At 43.3% G+C, this 22,711-nt stretch overlaps 1 protein-coding gene across 2 annotated transcripts in view; it reads left to right on the top strand.

Moving 5' to 3' along the window:
* iqgap2 (IQ motif containing GTPase activating protein 2) overlaps window positions 1-22,711 on the top strand; it is a 349,836-nt gene that overhangs the window by 259,508 nt on the left and 67,617 nt on the right. For both annotated transcript variants that reach the window (XM_072547695.1, XM_072547705.1), the window contains one exon: window positions 12,351-12,483. In XM_072547695.1, the coding sequence (XP_072403796.1) occupies window positions 12,351-12,483 (133 nt within the window). The remainder of the gene's footprint in view (window positions 1-12,350; window positions 12,484-22,711) is intronic.

The following is a 22,711-nucleotide window of genomic DNA, read 5'->3' as shown; positions in this document are numbered from 1 at the left end:
AAATCCCAGAACCTTTTTAAAGTTACATTCTCAAGATAACTTTAACAATAGGTGCCGTCTCCACTCAGATCCACACATTGAGGGTGTGAAGTTAAAGTCTGTCTGTATCTCAATGTTCAAAAGTGGGTTTTACAGAATCTTAAATGGATTTATGCAGTTTTTGAGCAAAGCAAAATGTGACTTTGTAAATTCACCCCACAAATTATTTGTGAGTGCGCGCACGTGCAGGGGAGACAGAGTGTGTGCATGTGTGAGTGTTTGTAAGATGGTGTGTGTATGTGAGAGTGTGTAATGGGGTATGAGTCTGAGGGGGTGGGAGTGTGGAGGGGTGTATGTTGAGTGTGAGAGAGAGGGTTTGCGTGGGTCTGTACGAGTGTGCTTGTGTGTTAGAGTGTAGGTAGTGCAGTGGGGTCACCTGCAGTGTGACATGAACTCCAGATCCCGGTTGAGCCATCCCCATGGTTACAGAACTTGGCTATCAGCCACTACTTGGCCACTTTGCATTGTTGCCTGTCCCGAAGTCTGCCTCGGAGGATGATCACCCAAAGGTCCAAGGCTGAATATCCCTGACCACTGAACTGTTCTCTGACTTGGAGGGAACACTCCTGTCTGTTGATTGTTGTGCGGTGTCCGTTTGTCTGTTGCCGCAGCCTCAGCATATGAATTAGACCATGTTGGCTGGGTCACATGAGTATCTGCCACATACATGGTAGGTGGTGTCCCCACATGTAATGGCGGTATCCATGCTGACATTCTGACACATCTTGCAGCATCTGCCGTGACAGTGCCTGAAGGCGAGACAGTTTGCTGCAAACAAAGATCTGTTTGAGGTTTGGTGGTTGTTTAAAGGCAAGAGGAGGAGGTGTGGAGAAGGTCTTGGCGAGGTTGTCACCCTCATTGAGAATGTGTTGCAGGCTGCGAAGAATATGGCGTAGTTTTCCATTTCCCGGGAAGTACTGGACAATGAAGGGTAGATTAAAAAGCTAAATTTGTTTAATATTACACTCCATGACACTGCAATCGTGTAGCTATAAATTCTGTTTCTGATGATTCTGCTCCACAACCACCTGATGAAACAGCAGCACTTCGAAAACTAGTGCTTTCAAATAAACCTGTTGGACTATAATGTGGTGTTGTTTGATTTTTAACTTTGTGCACTCCAGTCCAACACCGGCACCTCCAAATCCATTACTACTTGTGCTAAAACTTCGTTAAAACACTGCCTCCCTTGCACTGAATTTCTACTTTGACAACCTATTGGAAATTTCATTCAGTCAGCAACTCACTTGGTTTCTGTCTCACTGCTGCCATCTCACGCTGCCTGCCATCCCATACTGGATAATTAGCTTAATTTGAATAGCCAGAAGCTTTGATAAGTAAGTATGTTCGGTGACAGAAAGAATGGAGGCAAAGCCTTTGACTATGTTTAGAAGAATTCAAGTATAGGGCCACACTGCCAAAGATAATTTCTTTTCACGTTAAAACTTCCAGAAGTCCTTACTATCGTTTGCAGTAAAATATAGCTCATTTTGTCCATATTGATAAATGGCTGACAGACCTGAAGTGTAAATAGCATTGATACCTGGCAAATAAGCAAGTAGGGAAAATGAGCCTGACCTAAGGCTTTCAGTCTGCTTTCTCAGAGAACAGAATATTGAACATGAAAATGGGTATGTGTTCTGTCAAACCCAATCCTTCCTCAAAATATATTCAATTTGCAATAATGTGGATTCAACTCTAACTCTCTATTCCCATGAAAAAAAGTCTTTCTGAACATTTATTGATCTCTGCACTTTATTTTTGGAGAGGCCTTGGTTATTAGCCATGCCTTATGCCTAAATTCAGGTCAACTTTTTCACAAATGTTGTCTTGTGGTTTCAGCAGTGTGGAACCATTATTGCAATGGACAGAACTTAGTTATCTATTTCTGGATTAGTGGTGCTGGAAGAGCACAGCAGTTCAGGCAGCATCCAAATAGCTTCGAAATCGACGTTTCGGGCAAAAGAAGGGCTTTTGCCCGAAACGTCGATTCCGAAGTTCCTTGGATGCTGCCTGAACTGCTGTGCTCTTCCAGCACCATTAATCCAGAATCTGGTTTCCAGCATCTGCAGTCATTGTTTTTACCTTAGTTATCTATTTGGCTGTTTATAACTTTAAGCTCAGTTGTATGACTTCATTTTGCAACTTGATTATTTGGGTGAGTTTGCCAACTTAATGTTAGACACTTGTTTTTGCTAGGAGAAAGTGAGGACTGCAGATGCTGGAGATCAGAGCTGAAAATGTGTTGCTGGAAAAGCGCAGCAGGTCAGGCAGCATCCAAGGAACAGGAGAATCAACGTTTCGGGCATAAGATTCCTGAAGAAGGGCTTATGCCCGAAACGTCGGTTCTCCTGTTCCTTGGATGCTGCCTGACCTCCTGCGCTTTTCCAGCAACACATTTTCAGCACTTGTTTTTGCTACCAAATTCTTTCAAAGCTAGTGAGAAAATCTGGTCAAAGCAGCATTTTTATTTTAGAATTTTATAGTTTTAGAAGACTAAATCTTTTGAAAGGCAAACATTGTTGTTTCAGAAGTTGCCAATTTAACCTTGTATAAGGTTACCTCTGTTTCCTGTTCGTTCTTGAACTCGGCAAAGTCTTGACAAACCAAGATATCGCCAGTATTCAAATCTGGTCAAAACCTTAAATTATTTTAAGGGATTTTATAGCACAACATTCTGTAAGGCTACAAAAGTTTCAAGCTGGTATGATCACAAGTAAGTACCAGTCATGTGGTTGACAGGGAATAAGCTAGAAGTTAAATAATGCAGAGTGAAACAAAGCACCAGAAATAATCAGGACTGCATCTTTGAAGAGAGAAATAGTTAATGTTTCAAGTCATGCCTGAATCCTCTTCGGAACTCTCCAGGGAATTGACTAAAGAATTGAAGCAAACCTTTTTGTGTATTTGAATCATAGTTGTTTGTTCAAATATCTTTGAAGACTCTGTATTCTTCCAGAAGCTTATAATGTTGTGGGAGAAAGTCAGTTTCCAGTAGTAATTTTGAGGCAGCATGATAGCTCAGTGATAAGCACTGCTGCCTCACGGCGCCATGGACCCGGGTTTGATTCCCGCCTCGGGCGACTGTCTACGTGGAGTTTGCGCAAACTCCTAGTGTCTGGGTGGGTTTCCCCTAGGTGCTCCGGTTTCCTCCCACCATCCAAAGATATGCAGGTCAGGCGAATTGGCCATGCTAAATTGCCCATTGTGTTAGGTGCATTAGTCGGGGTAAATGTAGGGAAAGATGCTGGAGTCTATTATAAAGGATGAAATTACGACACATCTGGATAATAGTAACAGGATAATTCAGAGTCACTATGGATTTATGAAGAGGGAAATCATGCTTGACTAATCTTCTGGAATTTTTTTGAGGATGTAACTCTGAAGATGGACAAGGGAGATCCAGTAGATGTAGTGTACCTGGACTTTGAGAAAGTTTTTGATAAAGTCCCACGTAGGAGGTTAGTGAGCAAAATTAGGGCGCATGGTATTGGGGGCAAAGTACTAACTTGGATTGAAAGTTGGTTGGCTGATAGAAAACAAAGAGTAACGATAAACGGCTCCATTTCGGAATGGCAGGCAGTGACCAGTGGGGTACCTCAGGGATCAGTACTGAGACCGCAGCTTTTTACAATATATTTTAATGATATAGAAGATGGTGTTAGTAATAACATTAGCAAATATGCTGATGATACTAAGCTGGGTGGCAGGGTAAAATGTGATGAGGATGTTAGGAGGTTACAGGGTGACCTGGACAAGTTAGGTGAGTGGTCAGATGCATGGCAGATGCAGTTTAATGTGGATAAATGTATGGTTATCCACTTTGGTGGCAAGAACAGGAAGGCAGATTACTACCTAAATGGAATCAATTTAGGTAAAGGGGCAGTATAGAGAGATCTGGGTGTTCTTGTACACCAGTCAATGAAGGTAAGCATGCAGGTAGTGAAGAAGGCTAATAGCATGCTGGCCTTCATAACCAGAGGGATTGAGTATAGAAGCAAAGCGGTTCTTCTGCAGCTGTACAGGGCCCTGGTGAGACCACACCTGGAGTACTGTGTGCAGTTCTGGTCTCCAAATTTGAGGAAAGACATTCTGGCTATTAGGGAGTGCAGCATAGCTTCATGAGGTCAATTCCTGGAATGGCGTGATTACACTGAAAGACTGGAGCGACTGGGCTTGTATACCCTTGAGGGGATCTGATTGAGACATATAAGATTATTAAAGGATTGGACACTCTGGAGGCAGGAAACATGTTTCCACTGATGGGTGAGTGCCGAACCAGAGGGGACAGCTTGAAAATACGGGGCAGACCATTTAGGACAGAGATGAGGAGAAACTTCTTCGAGAGTGGTGGCTGTGTGGAATGCTCTGCCCCAGAGGGCAGTGGAGGCCCAGTCTCTGGATTCATTTAAGAAAGAGTTGGATAGAGCTCTCGAGGATAGTGGAATCAAGGGTTATGGAGATAAGGCAGGAACAGGATACTGATTAAGGATGATCAGCCATGATCATATTGAATGGTGGTGCAGGCTTGAAGGGCAGAATGGCCTACTCCTGCACCTATTGTCTATTGACTCCTCCCACCATTTTGTAACTTTTCACCAGGCTGTTCAACCTCACTTTGTGTAATGGAACACTGCTCTTCTCACCATGAATTCCACATATTATACCTTTTCTGGTGATACTCCACCTGAATTACATAATCTTCCAATCTTTCACCATCAAAGATTGACTTGTCCATGTATCGCATTAGTAAAGCTTCCCCACGCAAGTAAGTTCTTTAGAGAGATCTGGCACTTTCCTTTCAACCAACTCCTGATCAGGTTGTAGGTTCTGGTGCAGCTTTTCAGCTTCCACTGTGCTTTCCTACAACAAAATTCACTGACATATCCTGTTTTCCCACATCTGTCTTCCCCGTTCTTTTTTTTTCTAAAAAGCACCAACATTGTGACTTCATTTGGCCTACTTTACAGGTGTAAAACACCTGAGCTTTTTTATTTCTCTTTTTTTTTCCCCCTCATGAGTTTTGAGGAAGGGTCACTCAACCTGAAGCATTAATTCAGGTTTCTCTCCACAGCTACCAGACCTGCTGAACTTTTCCAGCAATTTGTTTTTGTTTTTCCTTTTCCCTTACCACCTGAGGATTTCTCTTTTCCACAATTTTATCCATCACACATCGAAATTGATGTCAGAAAACAAACTTTGATTTATGAACCAACTCCAAAAAATCTGCCATTTCAGCTTCTAATCTTGCAGTCTTCACTCTCTGCTCTTCCCCGTGAGTTCTCACTACTTTATCAAATTAACTTTTTTGAACTCCTTCAAAGTAATTGTCTCTCTAAGCGTGTCATATGTTTGATCAGTTTTCAATATCCTTATCCACCCTATCAAAATTTACTATGATCCTTTCAAACCCAATGTGCATTTGACCAGATTCCCTCCTTAGATTCCTAAAACATTGTCTGTCAGCTTCTAATATTAGCTGATATGCACTGAAGATGGCTTTTTTTCACTTCATCATACTCCGCAGATATCTCCTTTTGATAGTAATGCAAAAACTTCGCTAATTCTACATACCAACTTTGTTTGAATCAACAATACCTACATGGTCACTGGCCATTTCATTTACTTAACCACTTTCTCAAATGAAGTGTAAAAGGCTTGTACATTCTCATCAAGCTTTAGCAGCATTTGGATATAATTAAACACATCTCCACTCAGCCTTTGGCAACAACAGAGTTGCTCTCCATTACTGTCCTCTGGATGTAGATTTGCTCGCTGATCTGGAAGGTTTGTTTTCAGACATTTTGTCACCATACTAGGTAACATCTTCAGTGAGCCTCCATCAGAGCTCAGCTCAGCAAGCAAACCTACATCCAGAACCTCCACCTGAGCTAAAACTCGCTATTACTGTCCTCCTCGCTACCTTTCACCTCTACTTCCTCCATTTTAATTCGCTTTGTGTTTTCGTTCCAAGCTCCAAAGTTCAAAAACACTCAATTTCTCCCTTTCTTCTGCAAGGGCCTTCCTTTCCTTTCCTTTTTCTTCTGCTAGAGCTATTCTCTTTCTGCATTTCTTCTACTTTAAATCATAATTCAAACGCTTTCATTTTCTCTTCTTGTTCAAGCTGCTTCATTTACAATTAAATTTTAGCCATTTCCAAAGATTCCAATGGCATTTCTGGCAATCATGAATGTTGAACTATTGCAGCAATGTTTCAACAGACAGAGGAAACCCAACCCCTAGTTTGGTTGCCAATTCCAAAAGCTTAACCTTGCTGACTTCCTGTAAAACTCCCAAAGTGGCTTCTTCCACCCACTAAGGAAATTCATAGCAACTAAAAGAGCCATTATTACATTACACAAGGCTTTAAACCAACCAGATGCAACACCCAAAATAAATATCACCAACACTCACCATTTGCTGTCTTTGAATCCATTACTCTTAAACCTAAGCCAGACTTAGAGATTTTGATCCCAAAAATTACCCCCAATTTGTTTTGGACCAGACCATCCAATGTCTAAATATATTAAGTGGATAGTCTAGACCCCAACTGTTTCTTGTTTTGCAGGTAACTGTAAGGTGTTACATTTCAGATGCGATTCAATTGGTCAAACTATTCAATTTTATGTGAAATAAACTTTGTTTTGTTTGTAGTGTAAAAATACAGACAAGCTAAAATAATTGGCTTAACTCTAACTCTATTGAAATGCTTAACAAAATAATGAACTACCAATTAACTGTTCAAGGAAAGTAACATCCCATAAACACACTTTTGGCAAAGGCAAATTCAATAAAATAGATTGTCTCACATACAATTCAAGCAGCAGGAAGTGAATTCCAGCTTTAAGCTATAATAAACAGAGAAATAAAAGCTTCCACATCCAGCTTCAAGACTTAAGCAACTGTCAAATATCGAAAGTTGAAACTAACAATTCTGGTTCTGTGAGAGCTTGCCCCCACCCATTCAGGCTGCTTCTATTGTAGAGTCATAGTCATAGAGATGTACAGCATGGAAGCAGACCCTTCGGTCCAACCCGTCCATGCCGACCAGATATCCCAACCCAATCTAGTCCCACCTGTCAGCACCTGGTCCATATCCCTCCAAATCCTTCCTATTCATACACCCATCCAAATGCCTCTTAAATGTTGCAATTGTACCACCCTCCACCACATCCTCTGGCAACTCATTCCATACATATGCCACCCTCTGTGAAAAAGTTGCCCCTTAGGTCTCTCTTATATCTTTCCCCCCTCACCCTAAACCTATGCCCTCTAGTTCTGAACTCCCAGACCCCAGGGAAAAGACTTTGTCCCTCATAATTTTGTAAATCTCTAGAAGGTCACCCCTCAGCTTCCAACGCTCCAGGGAAAACAGCCCCAGCCTGTTCAGCCTCTCCCTGTAGCTCAGATCCTCCAACCCTGGCAACATCCTTGCAAATCTTTTCTGAACCCTTTCAAGGTTCACAACATATTTCCGATAGGAAGGAGACCAAAATTGCATGCAATATTCCAACAGTGGCCTAACCAATGTCCTGTTCAGCCGCAACATGACCTCCCAACTCCTGTACCACCTTTTTTTGATAAAAAACCAAGCCTCTCAAGCTATTTATTTTATTAGCTTTGAGCAGACGGCTAGACACCTCTGTCTCAACCTTTCTTCTTTTAAAAAGAAAACCAGGACAAAAGTACATCACTTAAAGCCATATTATTGTCACAAAATCACTTACATAAATCATGGGCAGATATGGGCAGAGTACTGTTCCTTATAGTGCCCCACTAGGAGCAGCCTGCTTTCCAGGCATTGATTTGTTTATTCTACTCCTTGCTTTCTGTCTGTTGACTGTTCAATCCATATTTGAATGTTGCCACCAACCTCGTGCACCCTAATTTTGCTTACTAAACTCCAATGGAATCCTATCAAATTCCTTCTGTAAATACAAATGCACTACTTCCACTGGTTCTGCCACATCTATGCTGAAAGTAACATTTCCAGTCCACAGGTTTGTTGATTGTGATTTCCTTTGTATAATTCCTGCTGACTCTGCCCAATTCTGCAATTCTTTTACGTGTTCAATTATCACATCCTTTCTAATAGATTCTCTTTCCCTCCTACTGATATCAAACAAATAGTTTTCCATTATGCCTTTCTCCTCCTTAAACATTAGGATTAAAGTTGCTACTTTCCATTGTGGGCAAAACCTTATTGGACTTGGAGAATTTTGAATAAAAAACCACGACCCCATCTTATTGTCTCTATACTCACCACCTTCTCCAGGGCACAGTTTATCTACTCTAAGGGATTTATTAACCTTCAATCTAGATTACTTGTCAAGAACAACTCTTTACAGGTACTTACATTTTCAGTTCCTCAGCTTCTCAAGTCCTTTCACAGATGTTTTTGGTTCCTTCCTCAGTAAAGAGAGATACAAACTTGTGTTTAGTTTTTGTCTTCAATTTCTGTGTTCTATATGAGAAACTCTCCTATATCTAGTTGCAATGGATCCACATTTGCCCTTGTTAGTCCTTTTCTGTTTCATATATCTGAAAAATCTTTTACAGTCCAACCTTTGCTCGTTCGATTCCATCCGAATTCTCTTTCCTTTGTTTACCAGTAACTTGATAGTACTTTATGTTCTAGATTGCTCCCAGTCCTCTGGTTTGCCACCTTTTCAGGCATCCTTACAAACCACATCCTTTTCAAATATAGTATTTAACTTGTAGTGATTCATTATCTAGGCCTTTAAGCAATGTTTATTTATTATTAATTATGTAGTCTTACTTTAAATACTACTCATTACATGTTAACAGTCAAATACTTTTAGTGTACTTTCCCAATCCACCATCGTTCACTTGTCTCTGACACCTCCATTGTTTCCCTTCTTCAGACTTAAGACTTCAGCTTCAGAATGAATTATATCACAATGAAACTACTTGTAAAATTGCTAGGCAATAAGTCACACTTAAATAAAATCACTGCTGCAATGTTATAGGATTGTTTTCATGGTGCAGGAAGCAAACAGAACCACATGGTCCCAAATTTATACAGGAATTAGATTGAATACTCCTGACGGTCAGAATCTTTTTTCCAGAGTTGGAATGTCTAATATTTGAGGGCATGCATTTAAGGTTAAGTGGGGGGACTTCATAGGAGACGTGAGAAGGAAGTTTTTTTTTAAGAGTCGTAGGAGTCTGGAATGCACTGCCAGGGCTAGTGGTGGAGGCAGCTACAATAGGGGCATTAATGGGACTTTTAGATAACTGCATGAAAATGTGAGGAATGGAGGGAGATGGACCAAGGACAGGCAGAAGGGATTAGTTTAATTTTCTGTCATGTGGGTCATCATGGGTCAAAGGGCCCATTCCTGTGCTGTACTGTTCTATGTTCTGTGTTAACTTGGATTTATAGTTTCTTAACATAATTAGACCGAATTTATTTGACAATCTGAATAAAGGAGTGATTAACTTGGCAGGATGCATTCCTGAATAAACTGAGGTATGAGTTAAGATGTAAACCAGATTTCATTTTTGTTTTGTTCTCCAGTGGCACATTTTCTTATATGGCGGTGGTAACGTGGTCACAATAGACTAGTGTTAAATACGATTCATGGAAAAAGAAGCTGCTTTTCATTCTCTGACTCAGTTATTTTAAAAGTTTTTGTTGGACAATGGATAAAGAACGTCTGTGAAAATTATTAGACTCAAAGTCAGAAAAGCAGCTGTGTGCATGCCAGATGTGGTAACGTGGATGTTGTACTTTCCCTATGGTAATTGTTCTCAAACCCATCTTTCAGTAGAAGTGTTTATTTGGCTCTATCCAATCACAAGACACTGTCACTTATTATCCTGTCACCTTCCCTACCTATATGCGTAGTCTGAACAAGGCTATGTGAAACCTTGGGCTTCTGCTTATCTCAGAGAAGCACTTTAATCCTCACGTTCTATCTATTCCAAGACTTCTAACTTCCCCAGCGTGACCTGGTGCTCCTCCATTCCTACCATTCTCTCCTGCTGCTGCATCACAACTAGAGTCTATTTCATCAACATATTCCTTAACAGCCTTCCATCCTTTAACTTTTAATGTCCTAAACTCTGCGCTCCTATCATCTGACAATCGCTCTCTAATCCTGGTTCTCACTGTCCTCTTCAAATTGCACATCGGATTCCATCTCTAAAATCATCTCCATCTTCCTTCACATGCATGCAATGTTTGATGTTTTGACTTGGGCACACTTCCCACTTGACAGCTCCCCTGCACAACCATTAGTGGCAGAGCTTTCACCTCACTTGGAATTCACTCCCTACACCTCTGTATTTCCCACTTGACAGTTTTTTTTTAAAAGCTTCCTTCAAATTCATCTTTTTGAAACAGCTCTTGATCGTCTCTCTTCCTAAATGTGTAGTGAACTTAATCCATTCGTGGGATGGAGATGTCTTTGGCCAAGTCAGCATTGATTACTTATTCCTAGTTGCCCTGAAGGAGATGGCGCTGAACTGCCACCTTGAATTGTTGCTTTTTGGAAAAGAGTTTCAGGACTCTGACCCAGCAACTATGAACAACGGTGCTATACTTGCAGACAGGTTGGTGGTGCTTCCATGTATCTGCTGCTGTTCGAGTTTCTAGGTGGTGGTGGTCTTGGGTTCAGATGTTGCTGTGGAGGAGCCTTGGTGAGTTACTGCAGTGCAGATTGTAGATGGTACACTCTGCATCTGTGGTGAAGGAGGTGAATGTTGAAGGTGGTGGCTGGGGTACCAGTCAAGTGGGCTGCTTTGTCCTTGTTCTTGCTATATGTGCAAAACTTGAGTTCTGACGTTTTTTATAACAGTTGTTGTTGGCCTAAATTTTCATGCTAAGGTTGGGAGCACTCAATCAGAGCAATTCATGGTTTTGCAAAACTAATCTGGGAAGGAGTGACCGAAATTTTATTCTCATTCTGTTGTCGCAAAGTGAGGTTTTATTGGAATCAGGCCTTAGTCCCTCTTCAAAGAGCCTCTAACAAATCAGTCAAACTGTGAAATTGCAAAACACCCCATTGTGATGATTAAAATTGTGAAATCAGTCATATAGCACTATTGTAGTGATGGCAGTCTTCAGGCCTATACCAACAGACAATGAAATAACAAGTAATGATTTTTATGTTAAACACTATACTCCGCCTTTTTTCAAATATTTAACTTCCTGGAGTTTAAAATGCTTTAATTTCTGTCATTGACATTTCCACTGAATTTCTGTGCAGTTTATGAATATTCATGTCTATGTTTAGCACCCCAAAGGGCACTTTACCTCTCCAAATGAACACCTAAACTCCTCTAAGGGTGTCATGGAACACGTCCAATATCATGTCTCTGGAGACAACCGCTCCTCTCCAAAGCACTCAGCAAAGTTTACACCTGCTATTTTATATTTATTTGAAATCACAAGCTTTCAGAACGCTGCTCCTTCATCAAATGTTGAAGAAGCTTGTGATTTCAAATAAACCTGTTGGACTATAATCTGTTTTCATGTGACTTCAGTCCAACACTAACACCTTCAAATCGTTTTATATTGACAACTATCTCTATGAGCCATTTGGAACTTATCCCCAATCTACTTGTTGCTATTTACAACTCTCACCTTGCAAGGATAGTGTTTGGAAACAGGATTAGACATTGGCCTCTTCCTGAATTCTCAATAACAGAGAAGCACTATGCCATTGTAAAATTTCAGGCTAAAATTCTTTTAACCAATCGTTAAAATATTTTTGAATTGTGAAACATTTGTGGTTGCTGCCAGTGACCTGACAATGTGTTGTATGTCTGTTTGCAGTTTCCTTTTTTTTACTGCAGACTTAGTCAGAATTTGACACTGCACTACAGGAGGTTTCTATCATCCTTTAGAGGATTTTAGGAAATGCCTTTCTTATTCCCTGTTAAGTAACTATTGGATATGGGATGCATGGTACAAGTCTGAAATACAGCTGTGCTGAACTGGGATAAATGGCGGGGGAGGGGGGGGAGGAGAAACGAAACAGGATGCTGGAAATCGCAAACAAAATTAGACATTGCAAGAGAAACTCAGCAGGCCTGGCAGCATCTGTGGAGAGAAAGCCAAGTTAATGTTTCGGGTCCAGTGACCCTTTTTCTGAACTGTACCTGAAAATGCTGCCCGACCTGCTGCAATAAATGGGGATCCTATCAGTGCAGTTGGATTTTGTCATAGTTTTTAAAGATTTTGATTTACAAGCAAAAGTTCATTCCAAATGAGAACATTGTGTAGTGAGTGAATCTTCTGGCTCCTTACCAACTGCTTTTTTTTCTTTCTCTCCTCCTTACAGGATTTTTTTCCAGTTAGCCTGTGATGTACCAGAACCAGAAGAAAAATTTAATATTGATGAGTACTCTGACATGGTGACACTAAGCAAACCGGTTATTTACATCTCCATTGAAGAAATTATAAACACTCACTCGGTACGTGTTAGCAGCTTGTGTTTGAAAAAGTTAGTCAGAAGGAGATACTTGATTTTTTTTTAAAATTGAGCTGGTGTGGCTATGATACTAATAAGAGAAAGTTATATGTTGCAAATCTTTAGTGAGGGATACTTTGCAAAAATATCACCAATCTTATACAGACATTGAGTGGAAGAGAAAGATGAGAAGGTGGGTTACAAAAAGAATTGGTCAGGTGTGTTTATAGAGTTGGAGAAGCTTTAGAAGGGTCGCTGATCTAGGTGGTTTAAGGCATGATTTCCAATTATACAGTGGATGGATGTGTTTAGGATTCCTGAGTTCCACAGCACATCATCTTTGGCCAGCTCAAGGAAGGCACTCAAATAAGATGACTTCAAAGGCATCCCTCAAGGAATGCAACCCACATATCAATGCATGGCCTCTTCCTTCATCAGAAGAAACTGACTTGGAGGGAGTTTCTGTATGAAGCGGGGGGGGGGGGGGGGGGGGGGGGGTGGTGGAGAGGAGAGAGAGGGTAAATCCTTTTGAGGACACCCATCAGCAGGAGGAAGTACAGACAAAGGACTCCAACAATCTCAAGATCATGGACCAATTCCACCACCTGGACAGAACCTCCAAATCTGTGGTGGAAGATGAGACTCTAAGATGAGGCTTCTTAGCCACACATAAGGACCCACAGAGTCTGTGACCAGTGAAACTGAATTTCCTAGATGGACAATCATACTCATTAGCAAGTAATTGCTAATGACAGTGGTGACTGGTTTGACGCAGAGGTACGGAGATTCTGTCATGCTGTCACATTACAAAAATATAGTTTGAAAGGTTTTCAAAATCATCAATTCTATTTTCTAATTTGAGTGAGTGAAGATGGAATTTGTACCAAGTAGTATTTAATTGTCTATCTCCTGCCTGAACTAAGTTTGGATGACCGAGCATTTACAGGAGATGTCAGATTGATGAAGACAGTGGGGTTGTGGTAAACCAGGGGGCTTTGGGACAGTTTTCGTGTTGGCTGGAATGAAAATTTCAGCAGGAGGTTGGCTGAGATATGGTCAAGATGCAGATGACACTATAAAGATGGAAGCCGAAAAATATACTGGATCTGAAGGTATATTGCAATTAGAAACATATTTAATTCAATGTTTAGTGGTCTTGCAATCTATTTGACTAGCTTCAGTTAAATGATCTGCAGTCAAAATAAGTTTGTCATAAACAGTAAAAACAATACAAGTGAAATGCTTTTATTTTTATTTCTGTAAAGAATTGATAATACATTGGATATGTTTGTTCACTGTAAGCCATGCCATCTACTTGTGATTTGCAAGTATCGACTAGAGGATTCAGTTCTTCTTTCAGGCACCAGCTGTGGAGCAATTACTACATTGAAAGCCTCAGATCCACTTGTGCAAATATCTGTACAGCACCACAGTAGAAAGAGATAGCAACAGTGTCGTTAAATCACTGTCCTTTTCCTTGGAGTGATACTGGCATGTTCTAATTGGTAGGTACTGAATCAACAACGTAGTCCTTAATAGATTGGACTGAAGATACCCATATTGAAGAGGGCTCTTGTGCACAGTGGTAGTGTCTCTATCTCTGAGCTAGAAGGCTAGGTTCAAGTCCTACTTGCTCCAGAGATGTGACATGATAGGTTGATTTGAAAACATCTACTGAAGGTATTGCAGAAACAGCTTTGTAAGTGTAGCTGTCATCTACATTCAGAAAATCCACAGTACTTGGATGCCATCAGCTTGATTTAGGAGTAATTATTAATAACAGTGGTACTTGTTAACTCTGATCTGCCCAAGTTTTCACAAAGTACCTTGTTAAAAATGTGGGAGATGCTTTTAAGGTGTTTTTTTTTAATAGATATACTTTTCCCATTTCATCTTAGTATTACCTTATAATGTTCATATTATCTCAAACTGGAATTGTTTAGAACCAGTTTGGTTTGACTAATTAAACTTCACAGCTCTGAGTCATCCAGTTGAATTAAATTGTTTTTGTGTGACTGAACCTGATTTTAAATAATTCAAGATTTTCACCGTTGTTGGTGAGACTGTTTAATTACACTTGGCTTCTCCTACATATTCTCTGACATCATCCTCCCTCTGTAACTTCCAATTCATCCAAAGCTTTGCATACAATATTGTGCACCAAACTGAACACATTTACCCACTGTCTTCAAGGTTGCTGACTGCCATTGACTTCCTTATCCCAGTCGAATTTAATTTACATTGCTGACTCCATGTTTTTCTATGGCTTCATACTAACTGAAATCTGCAACTGCAAGCTTCTCATTCCTGTGCATATTCTTCTGACTCTAGTTCTCTGTCCATTTCTTTTCTTCCCTTCTCCAATCCATAACAGCATTTGTTCCCTTCAGCAATTTCATCTCCATTCTTTGGTTAAAAAATCACACAGCACCAGGTTATAGTCCGACAGGTTTATTTGGAAGCATTCTGTTTTGGAGCACTGCTCCTTCATCACGTGGTTGTGGAGTATAAGATCATGCTGGTGCTTCCAAATAAACCTGTTGGACTATAACCTGGTGTTATGATTTTTAACTTTGTATACCCAATCCAACACTAGCACCTCCAATCCATTCTTTCACCTTTTCGCCTTCAACAATTAAAAGGCTTCGTAAAGGACTTGCCTGTGACGAAGTTTTGAGATCACTGCTTCTGATACCCTGTAAAACCTCAATACCCAATGCTTTCTCGTGCAGCCAAGTGCTGCTTAATGCATTTTTCTCCTGTGGCGTAATTGTTTTGCTGAACTAGCAATATATTTCACATTTTGCATCATTTCCCTCTCTGGCCAGAGACGAAGCTTTTTTTTTACCCATTTTCCTGACCTTGCATTAGTTAATTTATCTTGAGTCTTGTGCTCATGTGAGTATGTGCAATAATTAGAATACTTACATTTTATCATTTCTGATGGACTGCTTTGTAATCATTATATGTCCATTGTGTACTGATGCTGCTGTGCATTTAGAATATGTAACTTGCCCAATAGCCACACAAATACTCCTTTATTAAATTGCAGAGAGCAAAGACCTTTATATCTAGGGGGCTGGTGTATAAGGACATGGACGTTGCTCTACAGCTTTACAAAAGTCCTAGTTAGACCCCACTTGGAGTACTGAGAGTACATCTGGGCACCGCACCTTAGGAAGTGAATATTAGGTTTGAAAGGAGTACGACATATGTGTGCAAGAATGAAACCTGGATAACTGGATTAAGTTCTAAAGATGGATTATGTAAATTAGGGCTGTTTTCTCTGGGATTGAGAAATTTAAGGGATGGACCTGATTGAAGTCTCAATGTGTTGTGCAATTCTGCTATAGGAAGGACATTGTGAAACTTTAAAGGGTTCAGAAAAGACTAACAAGGACTTAGGAGGGTTTAGTCTATAGGGAGAGACTGAACAGGCTGGGGTTATTTTCCCTGGAGTGTTGGAAACTGAGCGGTAACCTTAGGTTTATAAAATTGTGAGGGGCATGGATAGGTAAATAGCCAAGGTCTTTTCCCTGGGGTGGGTGAGTCCAGAACAAGAGGGCATAGGTGTAACATGAGAGGAGAAGGATTTAAGGGGCAACTTTTTCAAGCAGAAGTTGGGGTGTGTGTGTGTGTGTATGGAATTTAAAAGACAGGGCGTATGAATAGGTAGGGTTTAGAGGGATATGGACCAATGACTGGCAAATGGGACTAGATTAATTTAGGATATCTAGGCAGCATGGACGAGTTGGACTGAAGGATCTGTTTCCATTCTGTACAACTCTGACTCTCAGAAAAAAAAAGTAGATAAAAATCAACTATTTCCGCTGGTTTCAAATTGTAGAAGTAGGAGGCATAGTCAAAATATTATGCCAGATAATTCTGGAGGAATGCGAGGAAGCCATTCTACCTCCAGAATGATTGAGGTTTGGAATTCTCTCCCCAGATGGAAATCACTGTTAGCTTGGCTGTTAATTTTAAATGTGAGATAAATAAGTTTGGGTTAAGCAAAGATATTGGGCTGTGGGCCAAATGCAGATATATTGAGTTAGGCCACAGATTTGCCATGATCTCATTGAATGGTGAAGCAGGCTCAAGGGACTGAGTGACTTCCTGTTCCTATATTTACACTATTGCCATAGTCCAACACTCTGATCTCCCCCAGCTGACATTGGTACAGAATTTGCTCTTCTCTCTCTTCCTGTTTTGTTGTTCTGTTTCTGTTCCATTACCAAGAATTGTTCCACTCCCCATTGAATCTGTTCATATTACACAATTTATTAATGGTTAAGTGTCAATCAGCATTAAATGTTGACCTTGTTGATCTGTTTATAGTCTTTCAACTTTAGTTGTTTATTTTCGCACTTGAGACTTTTGAATGGATCTCGTTAATATTAATGTTGATCACTCTCTGCACCTTCTCAACAGTAACACTGTGTTCTGCACTCTTGTTCTGTTACCCTGATGCACTTGTATAGTATCATCTGTCTGTAAGGCTTGTAAGGTGATACTTTTCACTGTTCCTCAGTACACATGACAGTAATAAATCAAATCAGATTAGCCCATGGAATGTTTCAATGTAAAATTCATCAATTGAAATATGATTGATCTTTTACCAAATTAACTTCCTCCTCTTTCTTACTACTTGATAGCTGACCATCTGATGACTGTGCAGTTTTTAACATCTGCGAAGTGTGCCCTGTTAGCAAATAACTTCGCACAAAATCAGTGATGGCAGTATACCCTACCCGTGTTTTTTGGATGACTAATTTACTTGTGAACTGCCTTTCTGTTTCATGCCTAGATAAGGAAAGACCAGGCCCTGTCATTACAGTCAAAGTGGCCTAGGCAGCAATAGGCCCAAGCCTGGACATGACAATATTATTTAAAAACAATTACTTCAGTGGTTAGCACTGCTGCCTCATAGCACTAACTCCTCTCGGACTTGGGCAACTGTCCATGAGTTTGCTCGTTCTCCCTATGTTTGCATGGATTTCTATCGAGTGCTCTAACTTCCACCAAAGGTGTGCAGGTTAGTGACTTGGCTGTGGTAAATTGCCCAGTAGTGTCCAGATACTGGATTAGTGGTGCTAGAAGAGCACAGCAGTTCAGGCAGCATCCAACGAGCAGCGAAATCGACGTTTCGGGCAAAAGCCCTTCATCAGGAATAAAGGCAGTGAGCCTGAAGGGTGGAGAGATAAGCTAGAGGAGGGTGGGGGTGGGGAGAGAGTAGCATAGAGTACAATGGGTGAGTGGGGGAGGAGATGAAGGTGATAGGTCAAGGAGGAGAGGGTGGAGTGGATAGGTGGAAAAGGAACTAGGCAGGTCGGACAAGTCAAGGAGGTAGTGCTGAGCTGGAAGTTTGAAACTAGGATGAGGTGGGGGTAGGGGAAATGAGGAAGCTGTTGAAGTCCACATTGATGCCCTGGGGTTGAAGTGTTCCGAGGCAGAAGATGAGGTGTTCTTCCTCCAGGCGTCTGGTGGTGAGGGAGCGGCGGTGAAGGAGGCCCAGGACCTCCATGTCCTCGGCAGAGTGGGAGGGGGAGTTGAAATGTTGGGCCACGGGGGGGTTTGGTTGATTAGTACGGGTGTCTTGGAGATGTTCCCTAAAGCGCTCTGCTAGGAGGCGCCCAGTCTCCCCAATGTAGAGGAGACCACATCGGTAGCAACGGATACAATAAATGATATTAGTGGATGTGCAGGTAAAACTTTGATGGATGTGGAAGGCTCCTTTAGGGCCTTGGATAGAGGTGAGGGAGGAGGTGTGGGCACAGGTTTTACAGTTCCTGCAGTGGCAGGGGAAAGTGCCAGGATGGGAGGGTGCGTCGTAGGGGGGTGTGGACCTGACCAGGTAGTCACGGAGGGAACGGTCTTTGCGGAAGGCGGAAAGGGGTGGGGAGGGAAATATATCCCTGGTTGTGGGGTCTGTTTGGAGGTGGCGGAAATGTTGGCGGATGATTTGGTTTATGCGAAGGTTTGTAGGGTGGAAGGTGAGTACCAGGGGCGTTCTGTCCTTGTTACGGTTGGAGGGGTGGGGTCTAAGGGCGGAGGTGCGGGATGTAGACGAGATGCGTTGGAGGGCATCTTTAACCATGTGGGAAGGGAAATTGCGGTCTCTAAAGAAGGAGGCCATCTGGTGTGTTCTATGGGAACTGGTCCTCCTGGGAGCAGATACGGCGGAGGCGGAGAAATTGGGAATACGGGATGGCATTTTTGCAAGAGGTAGGGTGGGAAGAGGTGTAATCCAGGTAGCTGTGGGAGTCGGTGGGTTTGTAAAAAATGTCAGTGTCAAGTCGGTCGTCACTAATGGAGATGGAGAGGTCCAGGAAGGGGAGCGAGGTGTCAGAGATGGTCCAGGTAAATTTAAGGTCAGGGTGGAATGTGTTGGTGAAGTTGATGAGATGTGCAGGCTAGTTGGATGAACCAGGTTAAATTTGTAGTTATCGGGTTGTTGGGTCTCTGTAGGATGCGCTTTGGAGAGTTGATGCAGACTCGACAGCATGTAATAGCCTTGTTCCTCACTGTAGGGATTCTATGAATCTATTTCAGGAAGAAATCCAACGAATACTTGATTTTTGTCAATGTTCTTCCTTTCTTTACAAAGATGTGTTGGAGGGTTTAAGCTGTAGGAAGAGGCTGAATAGGCTGGGGCTGTTTTCCTTGGAGCATCGCAGGCTGAGGGATGACCATATAAAAGTTTGTAAAATCACAAGGGAATGTGATCAAACTGGGTTAGAGAGAGTGAATAGTGAAGGTCTTTTTCCCAGGATAGGCAAGTCCAAAACTAGAGGGCGTAGGCTTAAAGTGAGAGGGGAAAGATATGAAAGGGGCTTAAGGGACAACATTTTCACTCCCAACGTGGTGCATGTATGGAATGAGGAAGTGGTAAAGGCTATTACAATAACAGCATTTAAAAGGCATCTGGATAGTTATATGAATAGGAAGGGTTTAGAGAGCCAACTATTGACGAATGCGATAAATTAGGTTAGGATATCTGGTCGGCATGGATGAGTTGGACAAAGCATCTGTTTCCATGATGACTGTTTCTGAAACTCGATAGTTTTCTCTTCCATTTGTTTGTCCATCTGAGTGCTTCCTGTGGATCAAAATTGTGGCTAAATTCTTAACTTTAAACAGAACAATAGAGATGTGAACTCCCCATTTTGAGCACAGATTTTTAGTCCCTCATCAAATATTCCTGTCTAAGCATTTGGCTCCACAGCACATGCTCTTTCATTTTTGGTGCAACAAAGCATTCACTCACCACAGCCCGCCTGGTGTTTTGTAAACTTCCAATCAAGTTTGAGATTGTAATTATTGTTAAACTATTGTCCCGACTCACTGGGGTTATGTGCTGGAAATCTAGCCTTGTTTATTCCCACAGTCAACTCAGAAGGTGAAAATTTTGCATGGTGGCTCAGTGGTTAAAACTGCTGCCTCACAGCACCAGGGACCCAGGTTCGATTCCAGCCTTGGGTGACTGTGTGGAGTTTGCACATTCTCCCAGTGTCTGTGTGGGTTTCCTCCAGGTGTTCCAGTTTCCTCCCAACTATGTGCAAGTTACATGAATTGACCATGCTAAATTGCCCATAGTGCTCAGGGATGTGTTGGTTAGGTGCATTAGTCAGCTGTAAATATAGGATAATAGGGTAGGTGAATGGGTCTGGGTGGGTTCCTCTTTGGAGGGTCAGTGTGGACATGTCGGGCTGAAGGGCCTGTTTCCACACTATAGGGATTCTACGACTGCACAAAAGTACTCCATATTCTCCAATGTCCCTGACTTTCAGACCCAGTTTGATAGAAAGCACAGGTCAGCTTTTTTTATTTGACAGTAATTACTGTTTACTCCAAATATTTAGACTCTAGCTCCAAGTTAACAATTATAATGGGTGCATCAAGAGTGAGGAGTGTCTGGCCAAAGGATAAATAATGGGATGGCTCCTGGAATCTGTCCTCTCTACCTGTGAAACCCAGACCTAGAAAAAACACAAACACACACACACACACACACACCCCACATACACACATACATACACACACACACACACACACCCCACATACACACACACACACACCCCACATACACACACACACACACCCCACATACACACACACACACACACACACACACACACACACACACACACACCCCACACACACACCCCACATACTCACACACACACCACATACACACACATACACACACACACACACACACACTCCACATACACACACACACACACCCCACATACACACACACACACACCCCACATACACACCCCACATACTCACACACACACCACATACACACACATACACACACACACACACACACACTCCACATACACACACACACACACCCCACATACACACACACACACCCCACATACACACACACACACCCCACATACACACACACACACACCCCACATACACACACACACACCCCATATACACACACACCCCACACACACACCCTACACACACACACACCCCACACACACACACACCCCACATCCACACACACACACCCTACACACACACCCTACATACACACACACACCCTACATACACACACACACCCTACATACACACACACACCCTACATACACACACACACACCCCACATACACACACACACACACACACACACACACACACACACACACACACCCCACACACACACACACACCCCACATACACACACACCCCACATACACACACACACACACCCCACATACACACACACACACACACCCCACATACACACACACACACCCCCACATACACACACACACACCCCCACATACACACACACACACCCCCACATACACACACACACACCCCCACATACACACACACACACCCCCACATACACACGCACACACCCCCACATACACACGCACACACCCCCACATACACACGCACACACCCCCACATACACACGCACACACCCCACATACACACACGCACACACCCCACATACACACAAGCACACACCCCACATACACACACGCACCCACATACACACAAGCACACACCCCACATACACGCACCCCCCCCACATACACACGCACCCCCCCCACATACACACGCACCCCCCCCACATACACACGCACCCCCCCCACATACACACGCACCCCCCCCACATACACACGCACCCCCCCCACATACACACGCACCCCCCCCACATACACACGCACCCCCCCCACATACACACGCACCCCCCCACATACACACGCACCCCCCCCACATACACACGCACCCCCCCCCACATACACACGCACCCCCCCCACATACACACGCACCCCCCCCACATACACACGCACCCCCCCCACATACACACGCACCCCCCCCACATACACACGCACCCCCCCCACATACACACGCACCCCCCCCACATACACACGCACCCCCCCCACATACACACGCACCCCCCCCACATACACACGCACCCCCCCCACATACACACGCACCCCCCCCACATACACACGCACCCCCCCCCACATACACACGCACCCCCCCCCACATACACACGCACCCCCCCCACATACACACGCACCCCCCCCACATACACACGCACCCCCCCCCACATACACACGCACCCCCCCCACATACACACGCACCCCCCCCCACATACACACGCACCCCCCCCCACATACACACGCACCCCCCCCACATACACACGCACCCCCCCCACATACACACGCACCCCCCCCACATACACACGCACCCCCCCCACATACACACGCACCCCCCCCACATACACACGCACCCCCCCCACATACACACGCACCCCCCCCACATACACACGCACCCCCCCCCACATACACACGCACCCCCCCCACATACACACGCACCCCCCCCACATACACACGCACCCCCCCCACATACACACGCACCCCCCCCACATACACACGCACCCCCCCCACATACACACGCACCCCCCCCACATACACACGCACCCCCCCCACATACACACGCACCCCCCCCACATACACACGCACCCCCCCCACATACACACGCACCCCCCCCACATACACACGCACCCCCCCCACATACACACGCACCCCCCCCCACATACACACGCACCCCCCCCACATACACACGCACCCCCCCCACATACACACGCACCCCCCCCACATACACACGCACCCCCCCCACATACACACGCACCCCCCCCACATACACACGCACCCCCCCCACATACACACGCACCCCCCCCACAT

The sequence above is a fragment of the Chiloscyllium punctatum genome, chromosome 2 (assembly GCF_047496795.1).
Source record: "Chiloscyllium punctatum isolate Juve2018m chromosome 2, sChiPun1.3, whole genome shotgun sequence".
NCBI classification, from domain to species: Eukaryota; Metazoa; Chordata; class Chondrichthyes; order Orectolobiformes; family Hemiscylliidae; genus Chiloscyllium; species Chiloscyllium punctatum.
The sequence above is the reverse complement of the archived record's forward strand: the minus strand, read 5'-3'. Positions and strand labels throughout refer to the sequence as shown.